The 18,087-nt window shown below is 49.9% G+C and overlaps 1 protein-coding gene across 5 annotated transcripts in view; it reads left to right on the top strand.

Moving 5' to 3' along the window:
* FAM193A (family with sequence similarity 193 member A) overlaps nucleotides 1-8,867 on the top strand; it is a 148,275-nt gene extending 139,408 nt beyond the window's left edge. For all 5 annotated transcript variants that reach the window (XM_043447685.1, XM_043447683.1, XM_043447681.1 and 2 more), the window contains one exon: nucleotides 8,286-8,867. In XM_043447685.1, the coding sequence (XP_043303620.1) occupies nucleotides 8,286-8,379 (94 nt within the window). In that variant the 3' untranslated portion in view covers nucleotides 8,380-8,867. The remainder of the gene's footprint in view (nucleotides 1-8,285) is intronic.
* The last annotated feature ends 9,220 nt before the right edge of the window (nucleotides 8,868-18,087 follow it).

Here is an 18,087-nt window from a genome sequence, read left to right as displayed (position 1 = left end):
GATACAGGGTATCCAGAAAATACAGTAAATGTTACACTTAATGGTGAAACATTAAAAGCTATTCTTTGATATTAAAATAACAATTTTAATAAGGATAGCTCTATCACAAGTTTTATTTCTTAAGATATAAAAAAGAAAAAAGGGATAAGGATTCAAATGAAGAATTGGAATTGGCATTCTCAGATGATATGAATGTGTTTATACAAAGTCCAAAAGAAGCTATAGCTAATTATTCAATTCTTACACAGTTTGCCCTGAAGCTGGGTTCTGGAGGGCAGGGAATGGAATAGGGCATTTCTTGCATGTCGGTGACACTTCGGAGGAAAGTTTCCCCACGGTGGACCTGCGGGATTCACACAGCTTATAATCACAGATGACTTACTATAAACAAAGATTGTCAAGCACTCAGGACTTAGGAAAAACAATAAAAATCTAGAAGTGGAAAACAGAGTTGTTAAAATCAAGGTCTCAATAGATAGGTGATAGATTCGATGCTGCTGAAGAGGGAATTGATAAACTGGAAGGTACACTGGAATGCACCAAGAGGTAAGGAAAATAGAAAATGGGGAAGAAGCATCAGGAGACCAAGAGGGGCTCAGTCCAGCATGCGTCTAACTGAAGCCCCTCTGAGGGGAAATGGAGAGACCATGGAAAAGCAGGATTTAAAGAGATGAGGATTTTGCAGAACTAATGGGAAATACGAATCTACAGAATCAGAAACCCAACATATACCAATAGGATTAACAAACGAAAATCCATTCCTCTACATGGCATTTGAAACCAGAGACCATGGAGCAATATTTAGTATTCAGAAAAGATTGTCAGTCTATAATTATGAATCCCATAAAAATTATTCTTTCCCATAATAAAGAAAGATGTAGGAGCATGCTGAAAAGAGACCTGTTTAAAAGGAATCTGCTGTGAAATTATATACATAAAAAAAGGAAATTGGGAATTCCCCGGCAGTCCGCTGGTGATCACGCCTGTGCTTGCGCTGCAGGGGGCATGGTTCATGCCCGCCAGGAAACTCAGATCCTGCGAGCCGTACAGCATGGCACAAAAAAAAGGAAATTGAGCTCAGGAGGTTAGTCTGATATACACGGGCAAGGATGAAAAAACTTGCTGGTAAATCTTGGTAAATGTCTAACTGACGTTATACTTAAAGGAACCCCAGCACTGAGCATCAGCATGTCTGCTCAATGTTACGTAATCAGAACTGAGTATCCTCAACCCCTTTCTTATTGTTAGGATAGTTACCATTCAGACTGAACCTAAATGGGCAGGACACAATTTTAAGAGCAAACGTTAAAATAATAGAAATAAAATGTATAAACTGCTAATCAGTAGGAGGGAAAAAAAAGTCAAAACTCAAAAAGAGAAACAAGTGTAGAGAAAGTACAATAGACAGATTTTAAAAAGATGATAGAAGTCCAGTTGTCTCAATAACCATCATAGGCAGTAGGCAGAAAGAATATAGTTTGTCAGACTGTGTTAAATTTTTTTAATGTATATACACATAAATACATACACATGCTGTATACAGGAAAATAACCTGGACTGTAACGGAAAGAGAGGCTGGGGGTCTTCCCGGTGGCTCAGTGGTGAAGAACCCGCCTGCCAGTGCAGGAGACGCGCGTTCGCCCCTGGACTGGGGAGATACTGCCTGCAGAGGGCAGCTCAGCCCAAGCCCCGCAGCGGCCTGAGCCCAGGCTCCCCAGCAAGGGGCGTCGCCGCGAGGAGCAGCCCGCCTGGCAACAGAGAGCAGCCGGCACAGCCAGGAAGAGCCGGTGTGAAAAAAAGTGAAGAAAACCGTCTTCTTAGAAAAGAGAGGTGGAGATACAGAGACAGACAGACAGCTGTCACAGCTGTGTTATTCTCAGATGACATGTATTTTAACACAAGGGATAGTTGAAGTTTGCTGCCTAATGATAAAATGTTCCATTTGTTAGGAAGAAACAGGAATTTCAAACCTACGTGTTTAATGAAACAGCCTCAAGATACAAAAAGCAATTTGGGCTTTAGAGAGAATTAGACACAATAAATGGGCCCAATAAAGGACAGAAAGCGTATGGACCTAACAAGCAGAAGATACTAAGAAGAGGTGGCAAGAATACACAGAAGAATTGTACAAAAAAGATCTTCACAACCCAGATAACCATGACGGTGTGATCACTCACCTCAAACCAAACATCCTGGAATGCAAAGTCAGGTGGGCCTTAGGAAGCATCACAATAAACAAAGCTAGTGGAGGTGATGGAATACAAGCTGAGCTGTTTCAGGTCCTAAAGATGATGCTGTGAAAGTGTTGCATTCAGCATGCCAGCAAATTTGGAAAACTCAGCAGTGCCACAGGACTGGAAAAGGTCAGTTTTCATTCCAGTCCCAAAGAAAGGCAATGCCAAAGAATGTTCAAACTACCGCACAATTGCACTCATCTCACATGCTACCAAAGTAATGCTCAAAATTCTCCAAGCCAGGCTTCAACAGTATATGAACCGTGAACTTTGGGATGTTCAAGCTGGATTTAGAAAAGGCAGAGGAACCAGAGATCAAATTGCCAACATCTGTTGGATCATGGAAAAAGCAAGAGAGTTCCAGAAAAACATCTACTTCTGCTTTATTGATTATGCCAAAGCCTTTGACTGTGTGGATCACAATAAACTGTGGAAAATCCTTGAAGAGATGAGAATACCAGACCACATGACCTGCCTCTTGAGAAACCTGTATGCAGGTCAGGAAGCAACAGTTAGAACTGGACATGGAACAACAGACTGGTTCCAAATCAGGAAAGGAGTGCATCAAGGCTGTATACTGTCACCCTGCTTATTTAACTTCTATGCAGAGTACATCATGAGAAATGCTGGACTGGATGAAGCACAATGTGGAATCAAGATTGCCAGGAGAAAAGTCAATAACCTCAGATATGCAGATGACACCACACTTAGGGCAGAAAGTGAAGAACTAAAGAGCCTCTTGATGAAAGTGAAAGAGGAGAGTGATAACATTGGCTTAGAGCTCAGCATTCAGAAAACTGAGATCATGGCATCTGGTCCCATCACCTCATGGCAAATAGACAGGGAAACAGTGGAAACAGTGAGAGACTTTATCTTGGGGGGCTCCAAAATCACTGCAGACAGGGACTGCAGCCATGAAATTAAAAGACACTTGCTCCTTGGAAGAAAAGTTATGACCAACCTAGACAGCATATTTTAAAAGCAGAGACATTATTTTACTGACAAAGGCCCATCTAGTCAAAGCTATGATTTTTCCAGTAGTCATGTATGGATGTGAGAGCTGGACTCTAAAGAAAGCTGAGCGCCAAAGAATTGATGCTTTTGAGCTGTGGTGTTGGAGAAGATTCTTGAGAGTCCCTTCGATAGCGAGGAGATCCAGCCAGTCCATCCTAAAGGAATCAGTCCTGAATATTCATTGGAAGGACTGATGCTGAAGCTGAAACTCCTCATGGGCCACCTGATGGAAAGAACTGACTCATTTGAAACGATTCTGATGCTAGGAAAGATGGAAGGCAGGAGGAGAAGGGGACGACAGAGGATGAGATGGTTGGATGGCATCACCGACTCAATGGACATGAGTTTGAGTAGGCTCCGGGAGTTGATGATGGACAGGGAGGCCTGGCGTGCTGCAGTCCGTGGGGTCAGAAAGAGTCAGACACGAAGGAATATTAAGCAGCCTTAAAAAAACTGAAACAGTGCCATTCGCAGCAACATGGATGGACCTAGAGAGTATCCTACTGAGTGAGTCAGCCAGACAAAGACAAGCATCATATGATGTTACGTGTAGAGTCTGAAGCGTGACACAAGTGAACCTGTCTGTGAGACAAAAACAGAAGCACAGACACGAGAGCAAACTGCTGGTCGGCCTGGGTGGGGCGGGAGTGTGGGGCGAGGGGGTACAGACTGCTCCACGCGGGGTGGGTGAGCAGCAGGGCCCTCCTAAGGCACAGGGAGCTGTGCGGCGTCCTGTGATCAGCCACGCGGGAGAGAAGACGCAAAGACACACAGGCGTGAGGGAGTCACTTTGGTGTGCCGCAGAAAACAAACATTGTAAAAAACAGCACTCCAAGAAAACTTAAAAGGTTTGCTCTTGAGAGCACTTCCACTGAAGCCTTAAATGCTGGAGTTGGGTAGTAAAAACCTGAACATTAGTGAGTTACCAATTTCATTTGAGAAATTGGAAAAACAACAATAGAATAAACTCAAAGAAAGTGAAACAAAGGAGGTAATACACAAGAGAAATAATGAAATAGGAACCAGAGATCAGCAAAGCCAAAATTTGAGTCTTTGGAAACATTAAATAAACCTTTGAGAGACTAGTCAAGAAAAATAGCCAAAAGACACCTCAAAATATCCTAATTAGATTAGAGAAGAAGTAGGTTGTTGATGGTCATCCAAGCTGGGTGATGGCACTCTGTTCCACTCTTGTGTGTGTTTGAAATTCTCTGTAACATGAAGAGCTTCTCTGATTTTGTGGACATGTAAGTGAAAAGGAGGCCACAATGCCAGAGGCGGGATCAGTGTACAATAATTCATTTTAAAATTTAAAGAAAACACAAATTAACTCAATAAAAAAATAGCCTGAGTGGTCCAGTAACTATTAGCCTGAAGCAGTAGTTCCACGTCTTCCCCGTGAGAAAACCGTGTTCTGAGAGTTTTACCATGAGTTCTCCAGGACTTTCAAAGAAAGATGGTTCGGTCTCACAGATTCTACCAGAGGACTGCAATGAGACAGCAAGGAGCATGCACCCCAATTTGTGTTTCTGTTTGTTTGGTTTGTTTTTTACCTTTTTATTTATTTGTTTAGCTGTGCCCCACAGCATGTGGGATCTAAGTCCCTGACCAGGGATCAGACCTACACGCCCAGCAGTGGAAGGGCAGAGTGTTAACTGCTTGACCTCCAGGGAAGTCCCCCCACTTCAAGTTACGAAAGAAATGCAATATTGATACCAAAACCTGCTAAAACTGATAACAGAAAAAAATGAAAAGTCGCAGATTTGTTTCTCTCATGAATGTTAGATGTGAAAATCATCAAGATACTCACATTTCAAATAACAACAGTATGTTTTTAAAAAGCGGCATGTTACCAAACTGGCTTATTCCAGGATTGAATTACTATTAGGAAATGTTTTTTGCTACATTAATATATGAAAGAAGAGCCATGTGATCATTTCAGTGGGTTCAGACAAAACCTTTGCTAAGATCCTCGCACCCATTTAAAATCAATTTAAAAAGAAGACAACCAGTAAGCAGTGGGAGGAAATATCTTTAGCCTGAAAAAAGGAATTCACCAGAAGAGAGAGAAACGTAGGTGGAGCATCTTCCAAAGCGGGAGGAGTGTGGAAGCACGTGTGGAGCAAAGCCCGCCGTTGCACGTGTCCCGCGGGCACGGTGGGTTTGGACAGGCAGAGGGACAGGACGGGAGACGGGCCTGAGATCTGAAGGGAGGAAGCAGGGTTTCACTTAGAGCGGGCTGATGGTCTCGATGGGAAGTTTCAGAGCACGCGGCGCAGTGCAGCAGGAGTCGGCTGTAGGATGAGGGTGCCGAGGTCAGTTACTCTTCTCTCCACCGTCAGTAATTCAGAAACGAGCTTTGAATACAGACAGCATCCGTCACAGCGCCCACGTCTGTGCCGTGTCCATGAATCAGGAGGCGTGGAGGCCACAGAAGACCCTTGAAGACCCAGGTCACAGAGACCCTGTGTGCCTTTGTAGGGGAGTTGGCACCTTAAGCCGCTGAGCATCCCCAAGTTTATCTGTAGATTTAAAACCCAAGAAGGGTTCTGTGGAATTCAGCACAGTGTTTCTGGAACATGTGGGGATGGAGCTACGATACAGCGCGAGGAGGAATGTTACAGCAGCAGAGAGGGACAGAGCCCAGCCGTGTGCACCGTGGACACGCCTCACACGCTGAGTGTCAGACGAGACCCAGCACGCAAGAATGTGCACGATGATACTGTTCATGGGAACTTAAAGTCAGGCAGACTGAAGTCCATTGTTGAAGGCGCCTGCCATTCAGTCCAGCAGCTCCTCTCCAGGGGTCTCCCCAGAAGCTCACGGGAGAGAGAGGGTGCTCCTGGCCGTTCCTGCACATCCTATTGTAGCCCCAGCATGGGAGCGACCCCGAGGTCCACGCAGACGAGTGGACAGACAGGCGCTGCTCCCTCCGCCCAGGGGCTACTGCCGGGCACATGGATGGTCCGCGGAGGCCAGGCCCAGGGCGCGCCAGGGCCCCACTGCAGTGAGGTCCAGGGAACCGGGGCGACTTGGGGAGACAGACAGCAGCTGTTGGTTGGCCTGGGGCCAGGGCGGCCAGGAGACATGGGGGCGTCGTGGACACGCCCTGCGTCTTCACTGGTGGGATCGTTTCCCAGACACTACCTGCGGTTTATCGCACGTCAGCACCCCTCGGCGAAGTCTGTTTTTAGAAATGAAGTGTCTTGTTCAGGGGTGCATACACAGGTGTTAGGACTGTAAAGAAAGGCACGGAGGTGATCAGCGTAAAAAGCCAGATTAGTGATTCCTTCCGAGGTGAGGCAGGGGCCCCGGCCTGGCTGCTGACCCGTGGTATTCGCTCTGTCTTTATTCTTTATGTCATGTGCTGGGCTTAGTCGCTCAGTCGTGTCCGACTCTCTGTGACCCCGTGGACTGTAGCCCTCCAGGCTCCTCTGTCCATGGGAATTCTCCAGGCCAGAACACTGGAATAGCCATTTCTTCCTCCAGGGATCTTCCCGACCCAGGGATTGAACCCAGGTCTCCTGCATTGCAGGCAGATTCTTCACCATCTGAGTCACCAGGGAAGCCCTTCTTAGACACACCAACCATAAAATAAAAGATTGATAAGTTAAGGTACACTAAAGTCAACAACTTGCTTTTTAATAAGAAAATGAGAGAACAGTATTGCAGCCAGCGTATCACAGGATTCGTGTCAAGATGTGTAAGCATTGCAGTGTGTTAACGAACAGACAGACCTCTTCACAGGTGGGCAGACGAAGCAGTCGATGTCCCAGAAAGCTTGTGACTGGTTCCCCGTGGGGGCCTCAACCAGCTGGCCCTGGGAGTGGCCGGGGCCCAGCCCCGCCGCGGGCAAGGAGCGGAGCATCAGGTGCCCCCATGGAAAAGAGGTTGGCGGATCCACTGAGCTTGTAACAGCCAATCCTGTGCCCCCAGGATCCCGCCCCCAGCCCCGCCGTGTCCCAGGAGCGCCCTCTAGGGCCCTGTCCGCCCAGCGCGGTGCAGCCTCGCGGCAGGACCGCACACACGGTGGCAAGGGATGAGGCCGAGTGGAGAGGCGCCGCACGCCTGTGTGTGCGGGTCAGCCCCAGCCCCTGAGGACGCCTGCGAGGTCCCGACCCTACAGAGAACCGTGAGGGCCTGTGGTGACCAGGCTGGGCTGGCTGCGCCCGGGGCTCAGCCCCGCGCCCAGGGTTGGCCGTGCGGGGTTTCTTGCCCGGGGCTGGGTGCCCAGGCTTTTACATGATGGTTGCACATGGGTGTCACACACACACGTGGGCGTGCCTGCGTGACGCGTGGGCCACACCTGAGGGAGGTGGTGTCGGGGGAGGAGGTGGGCCCGCTGCTGCAGTGCCCCTGAGCCTTGCTTGGGTTCAGGCCTGGAGCCGCCGAGTGCCCTAGGCTGCGTGTGAAGGTGGGGCACACGCGTGCTGGGGGAGGCAGCAGAGGTGGAAGCTTCCAGAAGCTCTAAAAGGCGGCCTCACTGGACTCGGGGTTTGGGTTCTGGGAGATGGTGCAGCCCTTTGCCCAGGGGCAGGCTGGCCCTCTGGGCCGCAGCTCCGAGATTAACCTCAGATGAGGCGGAAACGCTGCCCCTGCTGGACAGGGGACAGCTGTACCATTTTCTGCTTTAATTCAGATTTCTGCTACCTCATCAGTGTGGGAAGGGAGAGCGTTTCAGAAGTGATGCAAAGGCTTTTGAAAGAAAATATCCTTTCTCTCGTTGAGTGCAGAACTTGGCCGTCACTGCCTGGGGGCCCGGGGCGCCGGGCTGCTCGGAGCGGCCCCGAGGGCGTGGGGCGGGGTGCAGTGCTGTGTCTCCCGTCACACCCTCGTGACTCGTGGGTAAGGGAGGGCAGGCTGGGGGCCGTGGCAGAGCCGGGCCAGGCTGGGCACTTTCCCTGAGGACCGAGAGGAAAAGGACATGGAACCGCAGGGGTGTCCGGGGCTCTGGCCGGTGTCCCGAAGGGGACCGTCCTCCCCAGCGGCGGAGGTGTTCCGGTCCCCGCCATGACTGTGCGGCTTCTTGTCTTCCAGGTTCTGTTTGGATTCTGCCAGGCAGACCCGACAGAGACTGTCCATCAACTGGTCCAATTTCAGCTTGAAAAAAGCCACCTTTGCTGCCCACTGAACGAGGATGCTGGAGGAGGCCGCGCGGTGGCCGGCCCGGCCCCTCCGACGAGAACCTGCTGCTCGGCCGCGCTGTGAGCTCGCGTGCGTGTTGTGTGTGCGTGAGCCGGCCGGATGAGCCGCCCCCGCGCCGCCGGCCCTCTGCGTCTCGCCCTGTCCTGCCACCTGCCCCTGGGGGTCTCCGCTGAGCTCCGCCTGTGTCCGCCCGAGGGCCCGGGCGGGCGGGCCCGCCGTCCTCCACAGTCCACTGTCCAGAGTGTACACGTCGCGCGTCCGTGTCTGACCCCCGACTTGTAGCCAGCTTGTGTAAGACCCCCGCAGAACGAGACCGTTCCGAGCAAACACCCACCAGTACTCACACCATGAAGTCTGTAGAGTGTACAACTGTATTAACACGGAGCCTGCCTGGCTACTTTTTTAACATATTGTTAAGTAATATTAAAATCATGTCTTTCTTTTTGAAAGATGGAATACATTAGTACAGCAGGAGACCTGGTCTGGTTGCTTTGTGCCGGGGTCGGGGGTCAGCGGGGGAGCGGGGGCGCCCGTGCCGTCACAGCGCCGGTATCCTCCTGCCCTCCCGCCAGCCGGGCCCGTGCCTCCACGGGCCAGCACCGCCCGGCCAGCCCCCCGGCGCTATCAGGGGGCTGCGGTGAGTGCGGGAGCTCAGGGGGTGGAGGAGGAGGGCGGGGGGCACAGCAGACGGATGTGGGCTTCCCCGCGGCCGGGGGGTGGGGCTCTGACACAGCGACGAAGACTGTAAACGTCTAACGGGGCGCAGGTGAGCGGCCCAGGCCCCGGTGCAGTGAGGAGTCCCAGCGGCCCTTCCTTGAGCCCCATCAGCAGGAAGCTGGGGGAGTTGCTGTCTGCTCGCGGCCGGGCTTCCCTCACCCCCTAGCGCACTCTGTAGCTCCTGCTGCTCCGGCCCCGGGGGAAGCGGCTTCCACACGCATCCCTGAGGGAGGGGACAGGGTAAGAGCCCGCCTCGGTCTGGCTCTTCGCTGGCGAGGTAGGGGGACCGGCCCTGGCGGTGTCTGACAACCCCCGGGGCGCCCAGGGAGTGGGCTGAGGAGGCGGGCGGGGCCGTGGTCACCATGGGAGGCCTCCCCCTCACGGGCCGTGCAGACGGGACCATGGTCTGAGCCCCAGACCAGGCCGGGGGTGAGGCGAGGGCGGCCGGGGCCGGGGAGGGGCCTGCATGGCTCTGCTGCTGGGGCGGCCCTGACTGGGGGCCGGGTCCAGGAGGGGCCGGCAGTTGCGGGGAGCAGGCGAGGGCAGCAGGCGGGGGGTTTGGTCGAGTGGCAGGCTGGGCTTTTCTGGGCGTCGAATGGTCCAACAAAGGGAGAAGCAGGCTGAGCCGTGACCACGGCTGGGGTCCTCAGAGAGGCACAGACCCCACTGTGTCCCTGGACCCCCACCAGGCCGGACGGGGCGGAGCCGGCATCCACTCGGGCTCAGACCAGCCTGTGCCCCCTGTTCCCTGGGTGCCCCCCACCTCCCACACCCGCTCCGCCGGGCGGTTCTGGTCCCTTGCACGTCTCGGCCTCCTGGCCCCCATCCACCTGGACGCTGTCCCGTCTCCTGGAAGCCAGCTGACCCGCAGGACCACCCCTAGTATTCCTCGTCCCTCAAGGGGGCGTCTCGGGAACGAGAAAGAGGGTGGATTCAGGCCCCAGGAGGCTGAGGCCCCAGGGTGAGGCTGGGTCCTCTCCTGGTCACCGCAGTTACAGCTGGGGGCACAGGGCCCAGGCCCGCGGAGGGAGCCCCACGTGTGCCCAGCAAGGTCACTGCTCAGCCTCGGAGGGCTTCCTGCCGGCTACAGGGGTAAGTAAGTGATCTGTAGACAAAGCAAAGTGACTGTGGCTGGAAGAGAAACAGCAAAGTGGGCCTTTATTGAAACCTGCGGCCTACATACTCATCGCGTTAAACCAAAATGTGGCAGTTCTCAATTTCATTAATGCGTTCTTTTTTTAAGGAGACGAAAACACTGCACAGTTCATACTGTTTTACTGTCTTCAACACCAAACGTCTAAGTCATTGCAGAGAACGACAGAATGGAGGTGACTTCCTGCTTCATCTTCACGATCACAGGCAGGCACTGCTCCTGTTCATTCAGTGCTGGGGGAAACAGCCGTGCAGACCGGGAAGAAGCTCCAAACGGTCTGAGCTCTGGAGGACTCGCTCTCCAAGCGGGACGCGTGGCAGGGGAGGGTGGGCACGGGGCAGGCAGGTGGGCGCCACGCAGTGTTGGCCGCGGGCTGAGCGCGCTGAGCTGGGGCTGTGACTCCGGACGCTGTCTGGGCAGGGAGAGCGGCGCAGAGCTGTGTTTCCTGAGGGAAGGGCCCCCGCTTCCTGCCTGGAGGCAGCTTCCGGGCCGGCACTGGGTGGGGGGCCTGGAGCTCCCAGACAGGAGGGGGCTGCAGAGGTGTAAATCCCATGAGCCCTGGGGGAGTTTGCACCACCCAGGGCGGAGACCAGGGGACACACAGGCCATGCGTGGAGTCCCCCGCGGGGTCTGAGCTGCCCCTGGATGGAACCTAAGTCTGGGCACAAGCCTTAGAAGGAGCAGAGCGGGCCTGAGTGTTAACCTCACTGCCAGCCGGCAGAGAGCCCGCCCACACTGAACACCGTCCCGCGTGACGAAGCACAGCTCAAAGTGTCAGGGCCCAGGCCGTGCCAAGGAGGGACTGTGAGCCATGAGCAGAAGAAACATCAAACAAGCAAGAGAATCGGAGCCAAAGATGGCGAGTCTGCGGACAAGAACCTTAGAACATCTGTTAAAATCTCATGACTGCTCAAACACATAAAGGAAAGTGTGAACGAGATGAAGAGCTGGAAGCTGCAAAAAAAGATCCAAATCCAAAGGGAGAAAAACAGTGTCTGAAATGAACAATACCCAGGATACAAGTAACAGCTGATTAGAAACTCTGGAAGGGAATACCTGTGGACTCAATGACAAATAAATAGAAACTACGAGAAATGAAAACTGACCTTTTCCAGTCCTGTGGCCACTGCTGCGTTTTCCAATTGGCTGGCATGTTGAGTGCAGCGCTTTCACAGCATCGTCTTTCAGGGTTTGAAGTAGCTCAGCTGGAATTCCATCACCTCCACTAGCTTTGTTTGTAGTGATGCTTCTGAAGCCACTTGACTTTGGACTCCAGGATGTCTGGTTATAGGTGAGTGATCACACCTCCGTGGTTATCTGGGTCATGAAGATCTTTTTTGTACAGTTCTGTGTGTTATCACCACCTCTTCTTAATCCCTTCTGCTTCTGTTAGGTCCATACGGTTTCTGTCCTTTATTGTACCCATCTTTGTATGAAATGTTCCCTTGGTATCTCTGATTTTCTTAGAGAGATCTCTAGTCTTTCCCATTCTATGGTTTTCCTCTATTTCTTTGCATTGGTCAATGAGGAAGGCTTTCTTACCTCCTTGCTATGCTTTGGAACTCTGCATTCAGATGACTGTACCTTTCCTTTTCTCCTTTGCCTTTCACCTCTCTTTCCTCGGCTCTTTGTAAGGCCTCCTGAGACGCCACTCTCCCTTCTGCGTTTCTCTCTCGGGGACGGTTGTGGTCACCAACACCTGTACAGTGTTAGGGACCTCCGTCCATGGTTCCTCAGGCACCGTCTGCCAGATCTAATCCCTTGAATCTGTTTGTCACCTCCAATAATACAATCATAAGGGATGTTTTTTTAAGGTCGTATCTGAATGGCCCAGTGGTTTTCCAAGTTTTCATCCTAATCCCACAGAAGGGCAGTGCCAAAGAATATTCAAACTACCACACAATTGTGCTCATCTCACACGCTAGCAAGGTAATTCTCAAAATTCTTCAAGCTAGGCCTCAGCACACATGAATCGAGAACTTCCAGATGTTCAAGCTGGATTTAGAAAAGGCAGAGGGACCAGAGATCAAATTGCCAACATCCACTGTATCATAGAAAAAGCAAGAGAGTTCCAGAAAAACACCTGCTTCATTGACTTTGCAAAAGCCTTTGACTGTGTGGATCATTCTTCAAGAGTTGGGAATAACAGACCATCTTACCTCCTTCCTGAGAAATCTGTATGCAGGTCAAGAAGCAACAGTTAGAACTGGACATAGAACAACGGACTGGTTCCAAATTGGGAAAAGAGTACGTCAAGGCTGTATATTGTCACCCTGCTTATGTAACTTATATGCAGAGTACATCATGAGAAATGCTGGGCTGGAAGAAGCACAAGCTGGAATCAAGATTGCCGGGAGAAATATCAATAACCTCAGATATGCAGATGACACCACCCTTATGGCAGAAAGGGAAGAGGAACTAAAGAGCCTCTTGATGAAAGTGAAAGAGGAGAGTGAAAAAGTTGGCTTAAAGCTCAACATTCAGAAAACAAAGACCACAGCATTTGGTCCCATCGCGTCATGGCAAACAGATGGGAAAACAATGGAAATAGTGTCAGACTTTATTTTCTTGGGCTCCAAAATCACTGCAGATGGTGATTGCAGCCATGAAATTAAAAGACACTTGCTCCTTGGAAGAAAAGTTATGACCAACCTAGACAGTGTATTAAAAAGCAGAGACATTACTTTGCCAATAAAGGTCCGTCTAGTCAAAGCTGTGGTTTTTCCAGTAGTCATGTATGGATATGAGAGTTGGATTATAAAGAAAGCTGAGGGCCGAAGAATTGATGATTTTAAACTGCGGTGTTGGAGAAGACTCTTGAGAGTCCCTTGGACTGCAAGGCGATCCAACCAGTCCATCCTAAAGGAGATCAGTCCTGGGTGTTCATTGGAAGGACTGATGCTGAAGCTGAAACTCCAATCCTTTGGCCACCTGATGTGAAGAGCTGACTCATTGGAAAAGACCCTGATGCTGGGAAAGATTGGAGGTGGAAGGAGAAGGGGACGACAGAGGATGAGATGGCTGGATGGCATCACCAACTCCAAGGACATGAGTTTGAGTAAACTCCGGGAGTTGGTGATGGACAGGGAGGCCTGGCGTGCTGCAGTCCATGGGGTCACAAAGAGTCGGACACGACTGAGCGACTGAACTGAAGTAAAGTGATGCATTAGTTTTCTTGGGCTCCCATAACAAAGTGCCACAAACTACCTGGCTTAGAAACGTATTCTCCAGGTTCTGGAAGATTTAAATCTAGAATTCGGGTGTCAGCAGAACTGGTTCCTTCTAGAGGTTGTGAGGAGAAAGCTCTTCCGTGCTGCGCTCCCAGCTCCCTGTGGTCACTGGCGGTCCTTGGTGTCCTTGACTTATCCACACGTCACTCCGGTCCCGGCCTGTCTCCACGTGGTGTTCTCTCTCGTGTCTGTCTCTTGCCCTTTTCTTACAAGGACGCTGGGTCACTGGATCTGGGGTTCACCCTAATGCAGAAGGACATCACCTTAGATTACATCTGCAAAGATCCTCTTTCTAAATGAGGTCACATTCACACATTCTGGGGATTAGGACTTCCAACATTTTTTGGTGAACTTATTTTTGGGGGGAGACACAATTCAACTCACAGAAGGTTTTCTTAATCGGCTTTTCCATTTGTTGAAAACACACAGGAATACAACAGATGTTTCATACTTTGTCTCCTGAGATTGTCGACTTCCTGATTAAACTGTTTTCTGAAGGCCCCCTAGGGTCTTCTACATACACCATCTGTCATCTGTGGGTAGGGCCAGTTTAATTTCTTCTTTTCCAACTTTTCTAGTCTTCATTTTATTGCCCGGCTGCACTGGGCACCTCCTGTAGCAGGGGGAGCTGCAGGAATAACATGAGCAGCTTGCCTGACGGGCCCTCCTCAGGGACAGCGCTCAGCACCTCATCAGGTGCGGAGCTGGCTGCACGTCGTCCGGCCACACCTCGGTCAGACAGGAAACCCCTCTGCTCCTAGTTTGCGGGTGGTGGTATCATGAGTGGGTGTTGAATTTTGTCATATGCTTTTTTTGCTTCTGTTGAGATGATTATATGGGGCTTTGTTTTTGTTTTTGTTTTTTTTGGTCTGTTGTTATGGTGAATTATTTTTTTAATGTCAAGCAATCTTATATTCCTGTAATTGCACTTGGTTATATTTTTTATTCTTTTAGGATTTTTGCCTCTGCGTTCAAGAGTGATCTGTCATTTTCCTTCATGCCTTGTTTTTCTTGCATTTCAGTGTCGTAAACTGAGTTAGGGAACATTCCTTTTCTGTTTCCTGAGTCTATAGGATGTTGGTGTGTCTTTCTTAGACGTTAGGAAGAGTTCACCAGTGAGTCAGCTGAGACTGTAATTTCCTTTATGAAAAGACCTTTAATTACAGATTCAGTCTATTGAAGTGACACAAGGCTGTTCCGGTTTTCTGTTTCTTCAGTTTTAGGAAGCTGTGTGTTTGAAGGACTTGATCCATTTCATCTAAGCTGTCACAGGTATTAGCTCCATAAACTTTTCATGGTATCTCATCTGTTTAACGTCCTAGAGATCTATGGTGATGCTCATCTCTGACTCCAGATTTTAGCAATTTACGTTTTCTTTCTTAGTCAGTCATGCTGTGGGTTTATCAGTCTTATTACTATTTAAAAGAACTATTGGCATTGATGATTTTTGTCTGTTTTTCATTTCATTGATTCTGCTCTTTAATTATTTCCTTCCATTTTCTTTGGGCTTAATTTGCAGTTCTTTCCCTAGCATCTTGAGATGAGCACTTGGATCAGTGAAGTCTCACCTCCCTTCATCCTGATTCATACCTTCAGAGCTATTACATTCCCCTGGTCACTGCTTTCCCTGTATTCCACAATTTTTAGCAACTTGTTTATTTTTTTTAGCAACTTGTATTTTCATTTATACTCAGTTCAAAATATTTCCAGTTTCCATTGTATTTATTTTTCCCATGGGTCATTTAGAAACATGCTGGGAATTTATTAGTTATTGTTCTGTTACTGATTTGTTGTGGTTTAACCTTAGTGGAATCAGGCTGGAATCAAGATTGCCAGGAGAAATATCAATAACCTCAGATACGCAGTTGACACCACCCTTATGGCAAAAAGTGAAGAGGAACTGAAAAGTCTCTTGATGAAAGTGAAAGAGGAGAGTGAAAAAGTTGGCTTAAAGCTCAACATTCAGAAAACTAAGATCATGGCATCTGGTCCCATCACTTCATGGTAAATAGATGGGGAAACAGTGGAAACAGTGACAGACTTTTTGGGGGCTCCAAAATCACTGCAGATGGTGATTGCAGCCATGAAATTAAAAGATGCTTTCTCCTTGGAAGACCAAGGAGTTATGACCAACCTAGATAGCATATTAAAAAGCAGAGACATTACTTTGCCAACAAAGGTCCGTCTAGTCAAGGCTATGGTTTTTCCAGTGGTCATGTATGGATATGAGAGTTGGACTGTGAAGAAAGCTGAGCGCCGAAGAATTGATGCTTTTGAACTGTGGTGCTGGAGGACTCTTGAAAGTCCCTTGGACTGCAAGGAGATCCAGCCAGTCCATCCTGAAGGAGATCAGTCCTGGGTGTTCATTGGAAGGACTGATGCTGAAGCTGAAACTCCAGTGCTTTGGCTACCTCGTGTGAAGAACTGACTCATTTGAAAAGACCCTGATGCTGGGAGGGATTGGGGGCAGGAGGAGAAGGGGACGACAGAGGATGAGATGGCTGGATGGCATCACCGACTCAATGGACATGAGTTTAGGTAAACTCCGGGAGTTGGTGATGGACAGGGAGGCCTGGTGTGCTGCGATTCACGGGGTTGCAGAGAGTCAGACACGACTGAGCGACTGAACTGAATTGAACTGAATCTTAGATATCACAAATTCAGTGATTAAGCTCTTTGGAATATTGTTGTGACTCACTAATTTGTCTCTCTTGGAAGCATTCCGTGTACACCTGAAAAGAATTACAGTTAGCACTTGTTGGGTATAACTTACGTTCTACATATGAATTAGGCCAGGTAGATTATTTTGATTTTATCTTCTATATCCTTACCGATTTTTTTCCCCTGCTTCTTTCAGTTACTTAGAAAGGTATGTTAAAATCTCCAACTATGATTATGTATTTATCTAGTTCTTATGCTTTATATTGGTATTATTAGCCCTATGCAAATCTGGGTATATTATATACCCCTGGTAAATTTACCTTTTTATCATTGTGTGACATTGATCTTTATCTCTGGTAACATTTTTTGTCTTAAAGTGCAGTGTCTGATTTTCTTGGTTAATGTTGGCGTGGTGTGTCTTCATGTTTTCTGATGGGCACAGGGGCAAGACCTTTATTTGCGTCCACTGTGACAATCGTTATTCAGTTAGAGGATTTGGTAAGTTTATTTATTGCTGCATATGTTGGGATTTTTATCCCCAATCAGGGATCAAACCCCAGGCCCTGCATTAGAAGTACAGAGTCTGAGGACTTCTTAGGACTTCCCTGATGGTCCCAATGCCGGGGGCCCGGGTTCCATCCCTGATCAGGGAACTAGATCCCACATGCCACAACTGAGAGTTCGCATGTCGCAACTGAAGAACCTGAACGCTGCAACAACGGAAGACCTTGCGGTGCTGCAACTAAAACCCAGGGCAGCCAAATAAATACTTAAGTACAGAGTCTTCACCACCGGACTGCTCGGGAAATCCCTCCATAACTTTTTAATTAAGTATTTCCATCCCTAGATGGTTACCCTAGAGATTATAATATGCTCCTGTAATTTATTAGACTACTGTAAATCAGTGCAAAAACCTTATAACCTTATAACTGTGTAAGTTGCTTAAGCACTGTGCTCCGCCACCTAGAAAGTTATGGTTGTTTGTGTGTCTGAAAACCTTCAAGACATTATTGTTTTAAACAATCAGTACTCATCCGTGTCTACTCATCCCCATGCTCTGCACATTTTTCTGTATTTTTACCCAGAAGTACTTCTGACCAGCCTCAACACTCTCCATAGTATTCATATTTCTTTTAGTACCGTCTGCATAAATATCTGGTTCGCCTGTGTTTGTGTGGCTGTATCTTCACTATGCCTTTTCCCCCACATGTCCTGAACTTGTTACTGTATATGGGACTGTGGATTCTGTTACCTGTGTCTGAAGAAAGATGGGTTTTGTCCAGCAGGCCAGTAGATTACTGGTTGGCTAACTGGAAGAGTGGGATGTTTTGGTTTTGCCCTAAGATGTCAACTTTACTCCTAAAATGTGGCCCCTTGAGGGTTTCAAAGGAAAGCCGAGGTATGTAGCCGCCCCTAACCCTGAGGGACGGCTGCCGGGACCTCTGCTCCTGCGCCCCGCCTGCCAGCCCCGTCCCTGCCGCAGGATTCGCGGGGTCTTACTCTCAGCCCGCCCGGTTCAGGGGTCAGCCAAGGATCTGAGGGCTCCCCTCCTGTGGCTCCTTTCTCTGCAAGAAGTGCTTGGGTGTCTGCCAGGTCCTCCAGCTCCTGAGGATGGAGGCTCCCCGTGACGCTCAAGACCGACGGCTTCCAGTCAGGCTCCTGGACACCGGGGGGCGTGGGGAATCCCACGGAGGGGTCGACACCTGAGCTACCCCCGGAGGAGGGCAGAACCTGAGAGGGAGGGCGCAGGCGGGCCAGCATGCACCCGCGCGGCGGCAGCTGCTTCACGCAGACCGCACAGCAGGGCCGGGGCCGGGGCCGGGGGGCCAGTGGCGGGGTTCAGATCCCAGCTGTGGCCCCCGCTGTTGTGCCGCCTCCCCGCCCGCACTAAGGCCGAGAGGAACCCCAGCCTCCTGGCTCTCCTGAGGGTTCG

Source organism: Cervus canadensis, chromosome 26 (genome assembly GCF_019320065.1).
Source record: "Cervus canadensis isolate Bull #8, Minnesota chromosome 26, ASM1932006v1, whole genome shotgun sequence".
NCBI lineage: Eukaryota > Metazoa > Chordata > Mammalia > Artiodactyla > Cervidae > Cervus > Cervus canadensis.
This window is presented reverse-complemented; position numbering and strand designations above follow the sequence as displayed.